This window comes from Anabrus simplex, chromosome 10 (assembly GCF_040414725.1).
Source record: "Anabrus simplex isolate iqAnaSimp1 chromosome 10, ASM4041472v1, whole genome shotgun sequence".
Classification (NCBI taxonomy): Eukaryota; Metazoa; Arthropoda; class Insecta; order Orthoptera; family Tettigoniidae; genus Anabrus; species Anabrus simplex.
This window is the reverse complement of record NC_090274.1, coordinates 22,849,703-22,867,984: the sequence shown is the minus strand read 5'-3', so window position 1 is coordinate 22,867,984 and position 18,282 is coordinate 22,849,703. Positions and strand designations below refer to the sequence as shown.

Genomic DNA, 18,282 nt, shown 5'->3' with positions numbered 1-18,282 from the left:
TGTAAGATTTGTGCTGGACAAAGCGGAGGCAGGAGAGGTTTTTCTCCGGGTACTCCGGTTTTCCCTGTCATCTTTCATTCCAGAAACACTCTCCAGTGGTATTTCATTTCTGAGGACTGCGACAGGGTTCGTCAGCCGGCACATATCCTACCCTCATCGCTAGATGGGGCTTCATTCATTCTATTCCTGACCCGGTCGAATGACTGGAAAAAGACTGTGGATTTTCATTATTATTATTATTATTATTATTATTATTATTATTATTATTATTTATTCATGTTATCGGCTTTACGTCCCATTAGCTACTACTACTAACAATAATAATATACGGGGAAGTCCAACAAAGCAATTCGGGTTTCAATCAATCAATCAATCAATCAATCAATCAATCAATCAATCAATCAATCAATCAATCAATCAATCAATCAATCAATCAATCAATCAATCAATCAATCAATCATTCATCTGCATTTAGGGCGGTCGCCCAGGTGGCAGATTCCCTATCAGTTGTTCACCACGTATTTACATTTATTTATAATTGCTTACCTAGCTTTTTCTTAAGTATTTTCAACGAACTCGGAAATTCATCGAACATTTACCTTGATAATTTATTTCAGTCCTTTACTCTTCGTCCTATAAATGAGTAAAGATCATAATATGAAGATAAAGTTCCAATTCAAGAGGACAGATTGAGTTAAATGTATTATGTCATTCCACGCGAACTCTCCACTGACAGCACGAAACATACCACATAGTCGAGCATATCGTCTCCTTACTCCCAAGTCTTCCTAGTCCAAAGTTTGCAACATTTTAGCAACACTACTCCTTTGTCGGAAATCTCTCAGAACAAATCATGCTGCTTTCCTTTGATTTTTTTCTAGTTCTCGTATCAAGTAGTCCTGGCGAGAGTCCCATATACTGGAGCCATACTCTAACTGCGGTCTTACTAGAGACTTATACGCCCTCCCTTTACATTTTTACTACAACCCCTCAATACTCTCATAAGTATAACCATGTGAAGAGATCCCTTACCTTTCTTACCTGCCTCATTAATATGATTACCCCCAATGAAGATCATTCCTTATATCAACACCTAGGTACTTATACTGTCCCCCATGAAATACTACCCCCCCCCCCTCCCACCAACACAGTACTTAAAACTGAGAGGACTCTTCCTCTTGATGAAGCTATTGCTGCATTTTTTAGGTTTTCTAAAAGTATGGCAAAATCGTCTGCAAAGTAGACCTTTTTTTTACAAGCGAATGGACCACTAAGGTTCACGCTACAACTTCATTTCTTTCTCTTCGTGCGGGTTTTTTTCTGTGTTCAATACTCCTTCATGCGTTCGCTGGGCTGCTTCCGTTGTTCATCTGTACAGGCTCTTCCGGTCTTCCTGCGGCTTGAACCCCTTCCAAATTCTTCACTGTGTTCCTAAACGTATTTCTCAAGACCTCAACGGAATCTACAGCTGAAAAGTTGAACTTCGGATCGGTGCAGACTGCGGAAGAGGCAGACCAGTACTCAGGGAATAGTATGAGTACACAGCAGTGTTTGTCTCCCATGTTAGAGGCGGCTGCAGGGTGCTTGGTCAACGGTCTCGAAGGCGGAAGAGGAATCTTAACTCCCAACGGCAATGAGAGCGGAAGAACCTAGTGGAGTAAACCACGAAAAAATAATCATTTCGGACTAACAATCCGATCTTACTTTGGAAGCTAATTCCTTCCTTCACAAATCACTACTTCATTCGCAAAGTAGACATTATTATTATTATTATTATTATTATTATTATTATTATTATTATTATTATTATTATTATTCATCCTTTTTTGTTCCTTCTACCTCCTCCAATACTCCTTGATCTGCTCACTATGCCACCTTCTTCTCTCCTCGGACCATTTTGAGCCTATTTTCATTCCCTCCCGCCTTTGGAATCCTTCCATTCTTAACATTTTCTTTCTAAAAAACTCTCTCTCTCTCTCTCTGTTTTTGCTTCTCTTATATTGTTGTTTCCAAGTCTTTCTTGACTTCATGAATCCAGGTTGTTGTTGATTTCTTGTTCCAAAGATATTTGAGATCTGTTTCGTTAACCTGTTGTCATCCATTCTGTATAAATATCCAAAAAATATCAATCGCCTCTTCCGCATTGTTTCTGTTATGTTTCCGATATATTTCATAATTACTTCTTGATTTCCAGAGTTCTGTAGTTCTTAGCGGGCTGAGTATTTTCCGTATATTTTTTCTTCCCAGTACTTCTAATTAATTCAGCTTGTAATTCAGTACTGGACATTGACTTGCTATAGGCAGTCCGGTTTGACTATTGTGTTGTAGTGTTGTATTTTGAGGTTTTTAGATAAACACTTCTTGTTGTAGATATTCTTAGTTATACCTTATGTATCCTTTCCTCTACAGCGGATGTTTTCAAACCGCTTTCTTGAATTGTTTCTACCAAATATTTGAATTTCTTTACCTTTCTTATTCGACAAATTTCTGTTATTAGAAATTCTAGAGCATTTTTCATATTTGTCATAAATTTGTTTTTTTCCTAGAGAAATTCTTAAACCTGTTCTGTTGGCTATTTCTTCCAAGAGACTGACTTATATTGCTGCATTTTTTCAGGTTTTCTGAAAGTATGGCAAAATAATCTGCAAAGTAGAGATGATGATGATGATGATGATGATGATGATGATGATGATTATTATTATTATTATTATTATTATTATTATTATTATTATTATTATTATTATTATTATTATTATTTGAGAACCGGCCAAACTTAGGACCACGCCAATACCACTTCACTTCCTTCTTATCATCCCTCTTTCTCCATAGTGCCTTCATTCTTTCAGAATGTTGCGCTCTTCTCTCTTCAGTCCATCTTCCCCCTCTACGCTCATGGGCGCCCGCAAGGGGGGCGCAAGGGGGGGGCACTTGCCCCCCCTGGAATTCTAAAGATGTTGATGTTCAATTGTTTAATATCATACCAGATTATTTTATAAACTGAAATTACTGACAGTCATCTAGCATATGTTATAACTGGAAGTTTCTGTAAACAATTTAATGTTGCTGACGTTATATTGGTTTTTATATTCAAGAAAATTGTTAATGTGCCCCTCCCCCCCTGGAAAAGATCCTGCGGGCGCCCATGTCTACGCTCTTTCTTTTTTTCCACAAGAAAGTCTTTCCCTGAATTGGTTTCTACCACGACATTCTTCATCTGCAGTTCCTAACCTCTTGAGTTCTTCCTTCTTCCCCCGGCTCTTCAAGTAGTATATTTTATTAACAATTTGTTTATTTAACCTTGCTGCATCCATTCTGAACATGTGTCCATAGAATCACAGCCGTCTTTTCCTTATTGTTGTTTCCAGGTCTTCTGTTCTTTTGTATATCTCCTTATTTGATCGTAATCTGTAGTTTCCCTCTACCACCCTTGGACCGTAAATCCTCCTTAATATTCTCCGTTCACCGAGCTCGATAGCTGCAGTCGCTTAAGTGCGGCCAGTATCCAGTATTCGGGAGATAGTAGGTTCGAACCCCACTGTCGGCAGCCCTGAAAATGGTTTTCCGTGGTTTCCCATTTTCACACCAGGTAAATGCTGGGGCTGTACCTTAATTAAGGCCACGGCCGCTTCCTTCCCACTCCTAGCCCTTTCCTGTCCCATCGTCGCCGTAAGACCTATCTGTGTCGGTGCGACGTAAAACAACTAGCAAAAAAAAAAAAAAAAAAAAAAAAATTCTCCGTTCAATCTTTAGTAGTTTTTCCAAGTTCGTTAGTGTTGCTGTTTCCATCCCATACACCCCACTGGTTTTACCACAGCATCATAATGTCTTAGTTTGGCATTAATGAAAAGATTATTTTTGTTATAAATGGCTTTGGTGGCAGTGTTTAGTCTTTCCAACTTAAGTCTTTTATTTTCCATGGCCTCATTATCCATCCCGTTCCTGCTGATAATCTCTCCCAGGTATTTAAACTGCTTTGTGACCTTCACTTCGCCATATTTCGCCTTCATTGTTCTGTTCATTGTGCTCATCATCTCTGTTTTTGTAAAGGAGATTTATTATTATTATTATTATTATTATTATTATTATTATTATTATTATTATTATTATTATTATTATTATTATTATTATTATTATTATTATTATTATTATTATTATTATTATTTGAATATATTCCTCTAACGCTGGGTATATGGCATCACAAACCTCTGAAACAAATTTTTAAATTGTGCTTTTTGGCACTCGGTACAAAAACTGTAGAGTCGAGTATGAATCACCGCTTGCGAGATATCTAGAGCAATCTGTAATTTCAGCTTCGGTGATAATGCTTCTCGCAATGCAGTCTCTTCTTTCTTTATTGCATTTGTAACTTTTCCAAGAAAAAACTGAATCGTTGCGGAGTCACTCGTAAATGACTGTGGTAGCTTTTGGATCTTCTACTACTATCTCCTTCAGTAATGTTACAGAGCATCCTAAATGTAATTTTCTCTTTGTCCAAACTCGTTTTTCCTTCTCTTCTCATTTTAAAGTCAGCAGTAACATCTCTGCGATAACTCTCGCCGTTGCAAATAGCTTGAGCATCCATTTAAACAAATAATATTACAGAAAAACACGACAGTTTTCATGAAATTACTGTGTACACTTATTTATTATTATTATTATTATTATTATTATTATTATTATTATTATTATTATTATTATTATTATTATTATTATTATTATTATTATTATTGCAATTGGCTTTACGTCGCATTCACACAGATAGGTGTTATGGCGACGGAGGGATAGGAAAGGCCTAGGATTGGGAAGGAAGCGGCCGTGGCCTTAATTAAGGTACAGTCCAGGCATTTGCCGGGTGTAAAAATGGGAAACCATGGAAAACCATCTTCAGGGCTGCCGACAATGGGGTTCGAACCCACTATCTCCCGAATACTGGATATTGGCCGCACTTAAGCGACTGCAGGTATCGAGCTCGGTAAACTAGCCTTTAGTTACAGGATTGTAAAACTGCAAAAAGACCTTGACAAAGTTGTGAGATGGACAGCAGACAATAGTATGATGGTTCAGGGGTGAAAAGTCAGGTTGTAAGCTTCACCAAGAGTTTTAATTACTGTGTTGATGGGGTGAAAGGTCCTCATGATAATCGCTGTAAGTACCTAGGTGTTAATATACGGGGGAAAAAATATATATATATTCCCTGGGGTAATCATGTTAACGAGATTGTAAGTAAGGCTACAGATCTCTTCATAGCAGACAAAACACCTAATACGCGACTTCAGGAAGATAACAATCAATCACTACTAATCTGCATTTAGGGCAGTCGCCCAGGTGGCAGATTCCTTATCTGTTGTTTTCCTAGCCTTTTCCTAAATGATTTCAAAGAAATTGGAAATTTATTGAACATCTCCCTTGGTAAGTTATTCCAACTCCTAACTCCCCTTTCCCATTGTGATTTTTCCTACCTTTAAAGACAGCAAAACGCAAAGCAAAGCAACGTCATCTCCGTACAGGCCATGAAGGCCCTGGGAATAGCTTCCACTATTCGCAACCTCGACACTTGATGGGGTAGAGTGGTTAGCTCTACGCCCGGCCGCCTTTGCCCCCCGGAATTAACCTGGTACTCATTTTTGGTGTAGGCTGAGTGAACCTCAGGGCCATATGCACCTCCGGAAATGGAAATCTCATTTCGTAAATTTTACGACCTCCTGACCGAGTACGCCTTTACCGCCTCGGCCAGGCAGCCCCTTTTAAAGACAGCACTCAAATTTATTCGTCTACTGATGTCTTCTCAGGCCATCTCTCCACTGACAGCTCGGAACATACCACTTAGTTGAGCAGTTCGTCTCCTTTCTCCCAAGTCTTCCCAGCCCAAACTTTGCAACATTTTTGTAACCCTAGGTACTCTTTTGTCGGAAATCACCCAGAACAAATCGAGCTGCTTTTCTTTTTGGATTTTTTTCCATATCTTGACTCAAGTAATTCTGGTGAGGGTCCCATACACTGGAACCATACTCTAGTTGGGGTCTTACCAGGGGTATATGCCCTCTTCTTTACATCCTTACTACAACCCATAAATACCGTTATAACCATGTGCAGAGATCTGTACCCTTTATTTACAATCATATGATTACCCCAATGCAAATCTTTCCTTATATTAACACCCAGATATTTACAATGATCCCCAAAGGGAGCTTTCACCCCATCAACGCAGTATTTAAAACTGAGAGGACTTTTCGTATTTATGAAACTCACAACCTGACTTTTAAGCCCGTTTATCATCACCTACTGTCCATCACACAACATTATCGAGGTCATTTTGCAGTTGCTTGTAACTTATTTATTACTCTATACAGAATAACAACGAACCCAAGTCTTCCCATTCATGAAGACATGGTTGTTAGGTATGGACGTCTGAAATCAGGATCTCCGCCGATTCAGACTGCAAGGAAATTCATCAATAGGAATTTTAGCGGTTCTGATGAACACAGCTCCAGATGAATGGCAGATCATTTTTAGTCTTCAACATCCACAACCTGGTTTTAATCTCCCCATAAGAACTTGGGTTCTTCTCAACAGAGTCCGTATCAATCATGGTTGATGTGGTTCATTGCTGCATAAGTGAGGTATGCGCTCCTCCCCTGAGTGCGACTGTGGTGAGAAGAAACAGACCTTCCGTCATATTGTCATTGGATATCCAAAGGAGGTCATATACTCCGGTCAGCTGAAGGAGTTTGTGTGTTCTTCTGACGGGGTTGTATAATGGTTGGACAGTTTAGATTTGAGTCTGTGAATTGTTTTTGTGATTGGTTGATTGTTCTTATGTTTTTTGAATGTTTGTATGTAGAGTTAAAAACTAGCCATAAGCTAAATAAAATAAATCAAATCACTTCATATGGTTATGAGAGTATTTAGGGGTTGTAGTAAGGAAGTAAAGGAGAGGGCATATAAGTCTCTGGTAAGACCCCAATTAGAGTATGGTTCCAGTGTATGGGACCCCCACCAGGATTACTTGTTTCGAGAACTGGAAAAGATTCAAAGGAAATCAGCTCGATTTGTTCTGGGTGATTTCCGACAGAAGAGAAGTGTTACCAAAATGTTGCAAACTTTGGGCTGGGAAGACTTGGGAGAAAGCAGACGAGCTACTTGACAAAGAGGTATGTTCCGAGCTCTTTGGCTGAATGGCCAGCGCAGTGGCCGTCAGGTCAGAGGATCCTGAGTTCGATTCCAGGCCAGGACGGAGATTTTAACCTTAAATGGGTAATTCCCCTGGCTCAGGGAGTGGGTGTTTGTGTTGTCCCCAACATCCCTGCAACTCACACACCACATACAACACTGCAATAACACTCATCTTTGCATATACACGACAGATGCCACCCACCATCGTCGGAGGGTCTGCCTTGAAAGGGCTACACAGGCTAGAAATAGTCACATGAAATTATTATATTAGTGGAAAGATGGCGTGGAATGAGGAATTTAAATGGAAACAGTAGGGCAAATAATATTCGATTTAGGCCTATTTATCGTTCCTTCAGTTTCTATAATTTTTAAAATATTGCTGTGGGGAAATCAAGATTAACTGTTGATGATTATTGGAGATTTCTCGGACCTTTTATTTCAGCTCTCTTTCTCATTTGATTCAAATTACGAAATTCAGGACAATTGAATGGGGAACACTAACTACCTACGTGTTAATATAAGGAATGATCTTCATTGGGGTAATCATATTAAAGAAATTGTTAAGAAAGGTTACAGATCTCTTCATATGGATTTGAGGGTATTTAGGGGTTGTAGTAAGGATGTAAATGAGAGGAGGTTGTATAAGGCTCTGGTAAGCCCGCAGTTAGAGTACGGTTCCGGTGTATGGAACTCTCACCAGGATTACTTGTTAAGAGAACTGGAAAAAAGGTTCAAAGGAAAACAGCACGATTTGTTCTGGATGATTTCCGACAAAGGAGTAGTGTTACTAAAATGTTGCAAAGTTTGGGCTGGGGAGACTTGGGAGTAAGGAGACGAGATGCTCGACTATGTGATATGCTTCGAGCTATCAGTAGTGTGTTGGCGTGGAATGACATAACTAGACGAATATGATTGAGCTGAACTTTTAAAAAGTACGAAAGATCATAGTACGAAGATAAAGTTGGAATTCAAGAGGACAAATTGGCGAAAATGTTCGTTTATAGGATGAAGAGTAAGGGATTGGAATACATTACCATGGGAAATTTTCGATAATTTTCCAAGTTATTTGAAAATGCTTAAGAGAGAGATAGGAAAACAATTCATAGGGAATCTGCCACCTGGGTGACAGCTCTAAATGCAGATAATTGATTGATTGATTAAAAGGCTGATGTAATCTTGTCCCGTTGCCCTTATATTATTATTCATTTCCATTCATTCATATCATTTTTGCCGTTATGGACAGTGTTTGAACTCGAATATCTCATGATGACACAATTTTCACTTCTTTCCCTTCTCCCTCTTCTCTTCACTAAATCTCTGCATCCTTTGCCTGTGCTCCTGTTTCCTTTGTTCTGTCCACAATGTTTCTGTCTTCTTCTTCTTATTATTATTTACTATCAATTTTGTATTCCTAATTTTGTTTCTGAATTATTTTCTGTCTCCTATCGTTTGCATCTTGATCCCCACCTGCCTTAAGTCTTCCTCTGTTTCATGATACCAATTTGTTTTCTTGCTTGAACTGTTTACTACATCAAAGATTTTCTTTGTAAGTCTGTTGCTGTCCATTCTCTGTATGTGCCCATAGAAAGTTAGTGTGCGTTTCTGGATCATGTCTGTGAGTCTGTCGGTGTGCTGGTACAGCTTTTCGGTAGGTCGTTTCATCCATATGCCATCTCTGTGTACTGGTCTAAATATTTTTCTGAGAATATTACGTTCTATTTTTTCTGTCTCTATGATGCCTGATGCTCCAATTGTGGTCGTTTCTGCCGCATACAGTGCTTCTGGTAATACGACTGTTTTGTAGTGTCTAAGTTTGGCCTGTTTTGATATGCTTTTCTTATTATAATGTGACCATGTGAGTTTATATGCTTTCTGGATTTTTTTCCGTTCGTTCTATGTTAGACGCCTTGTTTGATCCTCCTATTTGTATGTATTCCCCTAAATATTTGAATTTTTCGACTCTTTTTACGGATCCATATATAGTATGCATGGTGTGCACACTGTTGTTCTGTCGTTCTATACATTGGGACTTCTCGTAAGATATCTGTAGACCTGTTTTGGCAGCTATTTCATGCAAACGTTCCAGTGCTTCCTTTGCCTCCTGTGTATTATTGCTGAGTATGGCTATGTTATCTGCAAATGCCAGACATTTTATGACAGTTTTTTTTTTTTTTTTTTTTTTTTTTACGTTTTCTTCCCAGTAGTATTCCTGTAACTTGTTTCTCCCACTGCTTGATAATTTTGTCTAACACCAGGTTGAACAAAATTGGTGAGAGCCCGTCTCCTTGTCGGACACCTGTGTGTACCTGAAAGGGTTCCGAAATTTGTCCCATTAACTTGATCTTGGAGGTGGTGTCTGTAAGTGTCTGTTGCAATAAGTACTCTGGTTTTTTTGTCCATGCCATATTCTTCCAGCACGGTACTTCAAAGAGCGTCTGTCTGTCTATGGAGTCGTGCCCTTTTTTTCAAATCCACAAAGGTAACTACAGTGTTTCTTGTTTGTCTGACTTTCAAAAGCGTTATCAAGTGCCAGATCTGTTCGATGCATGATCTCCCTTTTTCTGAAGGCTGCCTGGTATTGCCCTATTTGTGGATCTGCTTGTGGTTCTAGCCTGTTTAACAGCACCTTGGAGAAAATTTTGTACGCAATTGGTACTAGCGAAATACCTCTGTAATTATTTGGATCTGACTTATCATCCTTTTTATGTAATGGATGGATTAATGCACATTTCCATTCCTCTGGCACTTTCTTCTTCTTATATGCATTCAATATCACAAAATAATTACCACAGTTCCCTCCGATATTTAATACTTTCGTTTCGGTGACGGCAGTGTGTAATTGACTATCGTGGACATTTTTCTTGGCACGAATCTTTGAGCTGGAGTATAACGCTTTAATCTTGTTGATATTCACATCAACATCTTAAGTTACACCTTCTTCCGACAGTTTCCTTCTGTGACTTGTCCTCTGCCATATGGACGTGCTTCTTGAAAAAACACAGGTTCTTCCGCAGTATGACGTGTTTATACTCCGTTTGAAATAATAAGGATAGTTACGATGAAAGAGTTGATTTGTGGCCAGTGTAAATATCTTCGGCAATAAGATATTGTAGCTTCTAAAATAGTAATCTGAACACATTCCGATGTAGCGATCACAGCATGTGAAGTAGGACAGCCTGAAGTGATTTCTACATGTCATGCCTGTAATTCACTGCTTACGTTTATTTGCCTAAATAAGTTGGCAACGTTAAGTTGTTAACAAACACAACGAAGAGGGAATACAAGCTTCAACAGCACAGACAGGTCGTAAAGGTAACATAACTCTTCAAATTGTTATGAGGGTATTTGGATGTAAAGGAGAGGATGTATAAGTCTCGCGTAAAACCCCAATTAGAGTATGGTTCTAGTGTATACACGGGCGTAATTTGAGCATTTGATTGGGAGAGCAGGGATTGCCGGGGAGTCCATCGGTCCTCCCTTTTGAGATAAATTTGCGACCACAAAATTATTACTAATATTCCATACTAATCACTTAATTTAATAACCAAATATCTATAAAGTAAAGAAATGAAAATGAAATATCGTATGGCTTTTAGTGCCGGGATATCCCAGGACGGGTTCGGCTCGCCAGATGCAGGTCTTTCTATTTGACTCCCGTAGGCGACCTGCGCGTCGTGATGACTATGAAATAATGATGAAGACAACACATACACCCAGCCCCCGTGTCATTGGAATTAACCAATTAAGGTTAAAATCCCCGACCCGGCCGGGAATCGAACCCGGGACCCTCTGAACCGAAGGCCAGAACGCTGACCGTTCAGCCAACCAGCCGGACTAAAGTGAAGAACATTCGCAGAGAGTTAAAAACTAGACCTAATTCAAATGTATTTGTTACTTGGCCTGTTTTTATCCTTAAAAGTAAAAATCAAGCAGACATCATGAAAAAAAGTTTCTTCTTCTTTTTTTTACATAATGTGAAGTTAAAATTGATTATTTCTATCACTATTATACGTAGGAAGCCTATACAATTTTGCATCGATCATTTTCTTTGATTGAGCTACATTAAACAGAGTAACGAAAAATGTACTGTACTTCTAAATATATATTTATAAGTCTGTAATATTATGAACATTTTGTTTGCGTCAAAATACTGGTGGGGAGGGGGGGTGTGTGTGCCAAATGCCAACCCTTACCACCCCCGAATTACGCCTACATTGTACAGGACCTTCACTAGGAGTACTCATACGAGACCTGGGAAACATCCAAACGAAATCAGCACGATTTGCTCTGGGTGATTTCTGAGAAAAGAGTAACGTCACGAAAATGTTGCAAACTTTGGCCTGGGGAAGACTTGAGAGTAAGGAGACGAAATGTTCGATTATGTGGTATGTTTCCAGTTGTCAGTGGAGAGTTGGCGTGGAATATAAGTAGACGAAAAGGCTTGAGCGGCGTGTTTTAAAGTAGAAAAGATCATAAAATTGGGAAAACATTCACTTATTGGCCTAGTAATGAGGGACAGAAATAAAATATTAAGGGAAATGTTCGATAAATACCCAAGTTATTTGAAATACGGTATTTTAAGAGAAGTCTAGGTAAACAGTTGATAGGGAATATGCCGCCTGGCAAAGGCACTAACATTTATTTATTTATTTATTTATTTATTTATTTATTTATTTATTTATTTATTTATTTATTTATTTATTTATTTATTTATTTATTTATTTATTTATTCTTTCTTAATCTGTTTACCCTCCACGGTTGGCTTTTCCCTCGGACTCAGCGAGGGATCCCACCGCTACCGCCTCAAGGGCAGTTCCTGGAGCTTCAGACTCTGGGTCGGGGAATACAATTGGGGAGGATGACCAGTGCCTCGCCCAGGCGGCCTCACCTGCTATGCTGAACAGGTGCCTTGCAGGGGGGATGGGAAGACTGGAAGGGATAGACAAGGAAGAGGGAAGGAAGCGGCCAAGGCCTTAAGTTAGGTACCATCCCGGCATTTGCCTGGAGGAGAAGTGGGAAACCACATAAAACCACTTCGAGGTTGGCTGAGGTGGGAATCGAACCCACCTCTACTCAGTTGACCTCCCAAGGCTGAGTGGACCCCGTTCCAGCCCTCGTACCACTTTTCAAATTTTGTGGCAGAGCCGGGAATTGAACCAGGGCCTCCGGGGGGTGGCAGCTAATCACTACACCACAGAGGCGGACTATTTATTTATTTATTTATTTATTTATTTATTTATTTATTTATTTATTTATTTATTTATTTATTTATTAGTTATAGAATGTCCCAGTGAGCTAGTGGCTCAAGGAGGGACTGCTCTTTACAATCACAGCTTGGCAGTTTTCAGTTAACAGATAAGATATATAAATGCCTAGGAATGTTTTACAAATATTGATTTACATCGTAATATCATTATTTTACATGGAAAAGAGAAGATATGCAAAATAAAGCAAACTTAGGTGGAAGCATACGTACAGTGTGGTTTTCGATTTAATCTCCAACAAACTGTTCAAGGAAATACCTGTGTACTTCTTTTTTTTAAATCTGTACAACTCATTGATTTGTTTCAGTTTTGGGGGTAGATTGTTAAAAGCTGTGCTTGCCGAATGAGAAATACTTTTAACACCATATTTGGTAGTGTTAATGGAATCTTTGTAAAACTGGTTTGCTGATCTTGTGTTATGGGTGTGAATACGGTATATTTGCTGTATCGTAGTTCTGTATTAATAGAAATCATATTATTTTTTATACCTGAACATAAATAAAGCTTGAGACTGTTTAATCTAGCATTGTACTGGTAATATGTTCGTTTCCTGAAAAACTTCCACAGGTGGTTTTAGTAAATCATATCCATACATCATTTTTAAAGCTCCCTTTTGGAGTATTTCTAGTTCCTTTACAGCTTCCTGTATACTATTTCCCCATATTATATTCATGTACATAAGGTGTGAATGTATGAGGGAGGTATATATGTTTCTTAAGTGTTGATTGTTTATTCCATAGTCCTTCAATCTACACCCTCTAAAACGACATAAGGACATTTTGCCACAAGACGTAAAGATAAAACCACTCCAAACTTTGATACTACCAATACTTGAGTACTGCGACATTGTCCTCATTGATGCAACCCGTGAACAAACTATGAAACTTCAACGAGCATTGAACTCTGGTCTTCGATTTGTTTTAAACTTGAGTTACGATGCTCACATAACCCCTAGCTACACATTTCTTTCCTGGCTGAAACCCGAGAGGCGACGGAAATTCCATGTACTTATGTTAATATATCGAACTCAGAAGGAAAATCTACCCAAATACATCTCTTCAAAATTCCATTTACTATCCTCATTCCATAATTGTAACACTAGATCTGACACTTCCCTCGCTATTCCCGTCAACCACTCATCAATATATAACAGATCCTTCGTTGTGGCTGGGTCAAGACGTTGGAATTCACTCCCAGCTGCTGTCAGGAACTCAAACTCAATATCGAAATTTAAGACTGCATGTGGAGATTACCTGTTGAATAATGCTGACTGTTTCGTGTGTATGATGACGTATAATAGGTTGTGTGATTGTGATTATTATTATTATTATTATTATTATTATTATTATTATTATTATTATAGTGTAATGTACATAATTTTAGCTTCTTACCCATGTACGTAGATCACTTTTATGGCCATACTTATATTTCCATTTACTTTATTACTTATTGTGTTCTCTTTTTGCATTGCTTATTTTTTTTTTTTTCAGTTTGTATCTTACTTTTTCATTATGACTTTGTCTCTCATTATCTATACGCTCCGAATTTTATTCTATTTTATTTGTTGAACTCTGCTTTCTTTCTTCATTTATATGTTGTCCAAATCTGTAATTTTTAGCTTATCTTTGATTTTATGATAGAATAGTACATTTCTTTTATATATGTATTATCTGTAGATTAATTATGTGGTTAGGTGTAAGAGAGGGCCACGAGCCCTAACTTCGCCACTGTTAAAGTCAATAAATAAATAAATAAATAAATAAATAAATAAATAAATAAATAAATAAATAAATAAATAAATAAATAAATAAATAAATAAATAAATTACACTAATTGTTTTTCTCTTTACATTTGAGATATGCTCATTCCAACTTAAGTTATTGTCTAAAGCCAGGCCTAAATATGAAAATGGCTTTACTCATTGACTATTATTACTACATTATAGGTATTAATAATTTGTGTTCCTTTATGGAATATCATGTATTTTGTTTTTGAGGTGCTTGTTACTAGATTATTTTTGTTCAGCCATCGGTTGACTGATTGATTGATTGATTGATTGATTGATTGATTGATTGATTGATTGTATACTTTTACAGGAACTGAGTATGGCGCTGATGATGCTGCTGCCTTGCCTATTCGCCCTACTTCCAGTTGTCCCCGTATCCGGTAAGTACTCGCTGCTAAGTTCATACCAACACAGTGGCGGTTTCAGTGAGTGGGCTGGATGGACGTGAGTCCACCGAAAAATCTCAGATTGTCACATTTGAAAAAAAAACGTAACTTTAGAAAATATCAACAATAAAGACCAGACAGAAAAGACACACAAGCACGAAGAGACTGTAATTTCACATTTTCGAGCTAACCAGTGGTGAAGATAATGACATGGCTTGTGATGGGCCCATGAATGTTTCTTAATTCAGTAGCTGAAGAGTGACTTTACATATCGATAAAGCTACATCACACAACACAGTATTATTTGTATTACAGAGAGATATTCCAAACGCAGGCCGTCGTAGTGCAGAGCTTTTTCCATCAATACGAGTACGGTAGTTATTTCTGAAAGAAAGTGAGGGTTTCCAGCTTGTTCCAATAATAACCATCCCTTGCTACCACTCACAACAATCAACAAGGCTTTTGAAGTAAATAGCCAGTTCTGAGAACCCAGCACTCAACGAATATGCGATAACAAGGACATCCTCCGTATCTAAACTCTAAAGTTTCGAGCCTGTTTATAACTCTTGACGGTCAATGTAGCGAAGTAGGCTTACGATGGACGGTTGAATTGTAAATACTGTACTAGTTAATTATTATTTGCTCCTCAGAACGAGATTATTTCTTAATATTGTGACGGTCAGCGTGTTTTGGTTGCTATAACTGGAATATGCATTTCTTGCGTGTGTGCGATATACATGTATTACTTTAATTCTTTCGAATTTGAAGACTAAATTGTGTAACATTATTATTATTATTATTATTATTATTATTATTATTATTATTATTATTATCGTCGTTGCTGTACACTGCAATAATATACAACCTTGTAATACGAAATAAACTTATAACTTTCCTTATCAGGAAACGAGAAGCCTATTTTCAACTGTCGCGGCGGTGCCCCGAGCGTCTGGAGCTAATGTACAATCTCCTGCAGAAAACGGATGAGAATTTTTTTCCAGAATACTGCTGATCCTTCCTTAGATTTACTCATGTATTCAAATGTCCTTTGCAAATTTGCTAAATTATATAATCGAGATTAGGACTTTGCTAATTATTCAATATTCTGTACCGGGTTCGGATGTTCAGAAACCCACCACCACCACCACCACCACAACCACCACCACAGCTTCCTTTTTGGTTATTTGTTAGAATTTAGCATGAGTTGGACGTTTCTCAGCATATTTAGTCTTGTTTTATAGGGCATATAAATGCATATTTAGTCTTGTTTTATAGGGCATATAAATGCATATTTAGTCTTGTGTTATAGGGCATATAAATGCATATTTAGTCTTGTGTTACAGGGCATATAAATGCATATTTAGTCTTGTTTTATAGGGCATTTAAATGCATATTTAGTCTTGTTTTATAGGGCATATAAATGCATGTTTAGTCTTGTTTTATAGGACATATAAATGCATGTTTAGTCTTGTTTTATAGGGCATATAAATGCATATTTAGTCTTGTTTTATAGGGCATATAAATGCATGTTTATTCTTGTTTTATAGGGCATATAATGCATATTTAGTCTTGTTATATATGGCATATAAATGCATATTTAGTCTTGTTTTATAGGGCATATAAATGCATATTTAGCCTTGTTTTATAGGGCATATAAATGCATATTTAGTCTTGTTTTATAGGGCATATAAATGCATATTTAGCCTTGTTTTATAGGGCATATAAATGCATATTTAGTCTTGTTTTATAGGGCATATAAATGCATATTTTATCATTTATTTAATCCGTTTACCCTCCAGGACTGGTTTTTTCCTCGGACTCAGCGAAGGATCCCACCTCTACCGCCTCAAGGGCAGTGTCCTGGAGCGTGAGATATTTGGTAGGGGTTACAACTGTGGAGGAGGACCAGTACCTCGCCAGGTCACTTACTATGCTAAATAGGGTCTTGTGGGGGATAGGAGGATTGGAAGGGATAAACAAGGAACGGGGAAGGAAGCAGCCGTGGCCTTATGTTAGGTAGAATCCCGGCATTTGCCTGGAGGAGAAGTGGGAAACCACAGAAAAGCACTTCGAGGATGGCTGAGGAGGGAGTCCAACAACCCCTCGGAGGCTGAGTGGACCCCATTCCAGCTCTCGTACCACATTTCAAATTTCGTGGCAGGTAATCACACAAAACACTACACCACGGAGGCGGACAGCGCATATTTTACCTTTAAAAAATTGTTTTGGTCATATTTATGTGATTTTAGTTGTTTAAGGTGGTATTTTGATTGTATTTTGCCCCAAAAAATGTATTGTACATAGAATATGATGTCCGATATTTGCTTGTGTAAATGAGTTTCTAGCATTGTGATCTCAAAGCTGAATAGCTGACGCTTATTCCATCTCGTCTGAGTTTACATAAAGACTTTTAGAATAACTTCCTTTAGAATAAGACTTGCAGTGCCGGTACGTACATCCACTGGAATGTCATCCTTGTTAAGAGACAACGAAATACTACAAGGGCTTATCTTTTTATCTGTCTTAGCATTTGTGGCTCGTGGCCACTTCAGGCAGCGCCTAAATTACCTTTCTCCTCTCACCTTTCTTAAAAATGTCAATAGAGACAATTTTCAAGGATTCATTGTTACATTAACAGTGATAGAGCTGACATAAGAACACCTAAAGAAAGTGTTAAATTAAGAAATTGCGATGAAGAGTTCGGGGAGGAAATGTTCTCTGCGGAAAGAAAAATCCTTTTCTGCACAATGTGCGATGGTAAAGTAAGCGCAATAAACCGTTTTAATGTCCAGCAGCATAGCGACACTGTCAGGCACTTAGATGTTGGGATGAACAGGGAATAAGAGGTACGCAATTTACTATATTTTACTTTATTTTGTGCCCACACCAGGCCTCTCCGGAGGACATACGCCATTATTATTATTATTATTATTATTATTATTATTATTATTATTATTATTATTATTATTATTATTATTATTATTATTATTATTATCACTTTCGGTATTAACAGGGGAGAAAGAGTAAGGTTTTACAAGTCATACGATACGGTCATTACCCTCTAGTAAGAGTTTCATTTGCTACAGTTCAGCTGTAGCTCATCTTCCGAGGTTATAGACACCCACTCTCTCCCTCACACCCTTCCTTTATGAGCTCACCTGGACACATTGTGTTTCTATTGTATTCCTTTGTATGCGCTTGAGACGTCCGTTATGTTGACTGTCAGGTAGAAAAATAAGGAAAAACAAAACCCCTGATAAGTGACTTGCCTGCGAGACACTGGAAAGACATGGGTTGCCTAGATACTAGGCGTTCCAAATTCTACTGTACTCGCCGAGTACCGGTATCTAACTAATTCTTAATTACTACAGTATTACTGCTGTAGATTGTTTCCAAGCTCTGGTAGCGAATTTATATGCCAAAATATAGTACATATTTTTACGGAACTCAGTAATTATCCAGCTTCTATAATAGAATAATATCTACGACTAAAGGTGTTTGAGGTAAAATTATCAATGTGTCATGGTTCCAGCAATTATGCTCTAATGAATGCCAACATAATTGTGTTCTGTAGCAGGGCGGACAGGAGCTGGTCTTCACGATCAGTCCTTCCAATCCAATGTTATCGATGGCGGAGGGTTCACGTCCAAGTCGAACCTCATGATGACGGTAA

General features: G+C 38.0%; 1 protein-coding gene across 1 annotated transcript in view; it reads left to right on the top strand.

The window, feature by feature from the left end:
* The window catches only part of LOC136881910 (extracellular matrix organizing protein FRAS1), a 107,618-nt gene that overhangs the window by 32,420 nt on the left and 56,916 nt on the right, over positions 1 to 18,282 (top strand). Inside the window, exons 2-3 of the mRNA XM_067154352.2 lie at positions 14,534 to 14,603; positions 18,184 to 18,278. Coding sequence (XP_067010453.2) covers positions 14,543 to 14,603; positions 18,184 to 18,278 — 156 coding nt within the window. The 5' untranslated portion in view covers positions 14,534 to 14,542. The remainder of the gene's footprint in view (positions 1 to 14,533; positions 14,604 to 18,183; positions 18,279 to 18,282) is intronic.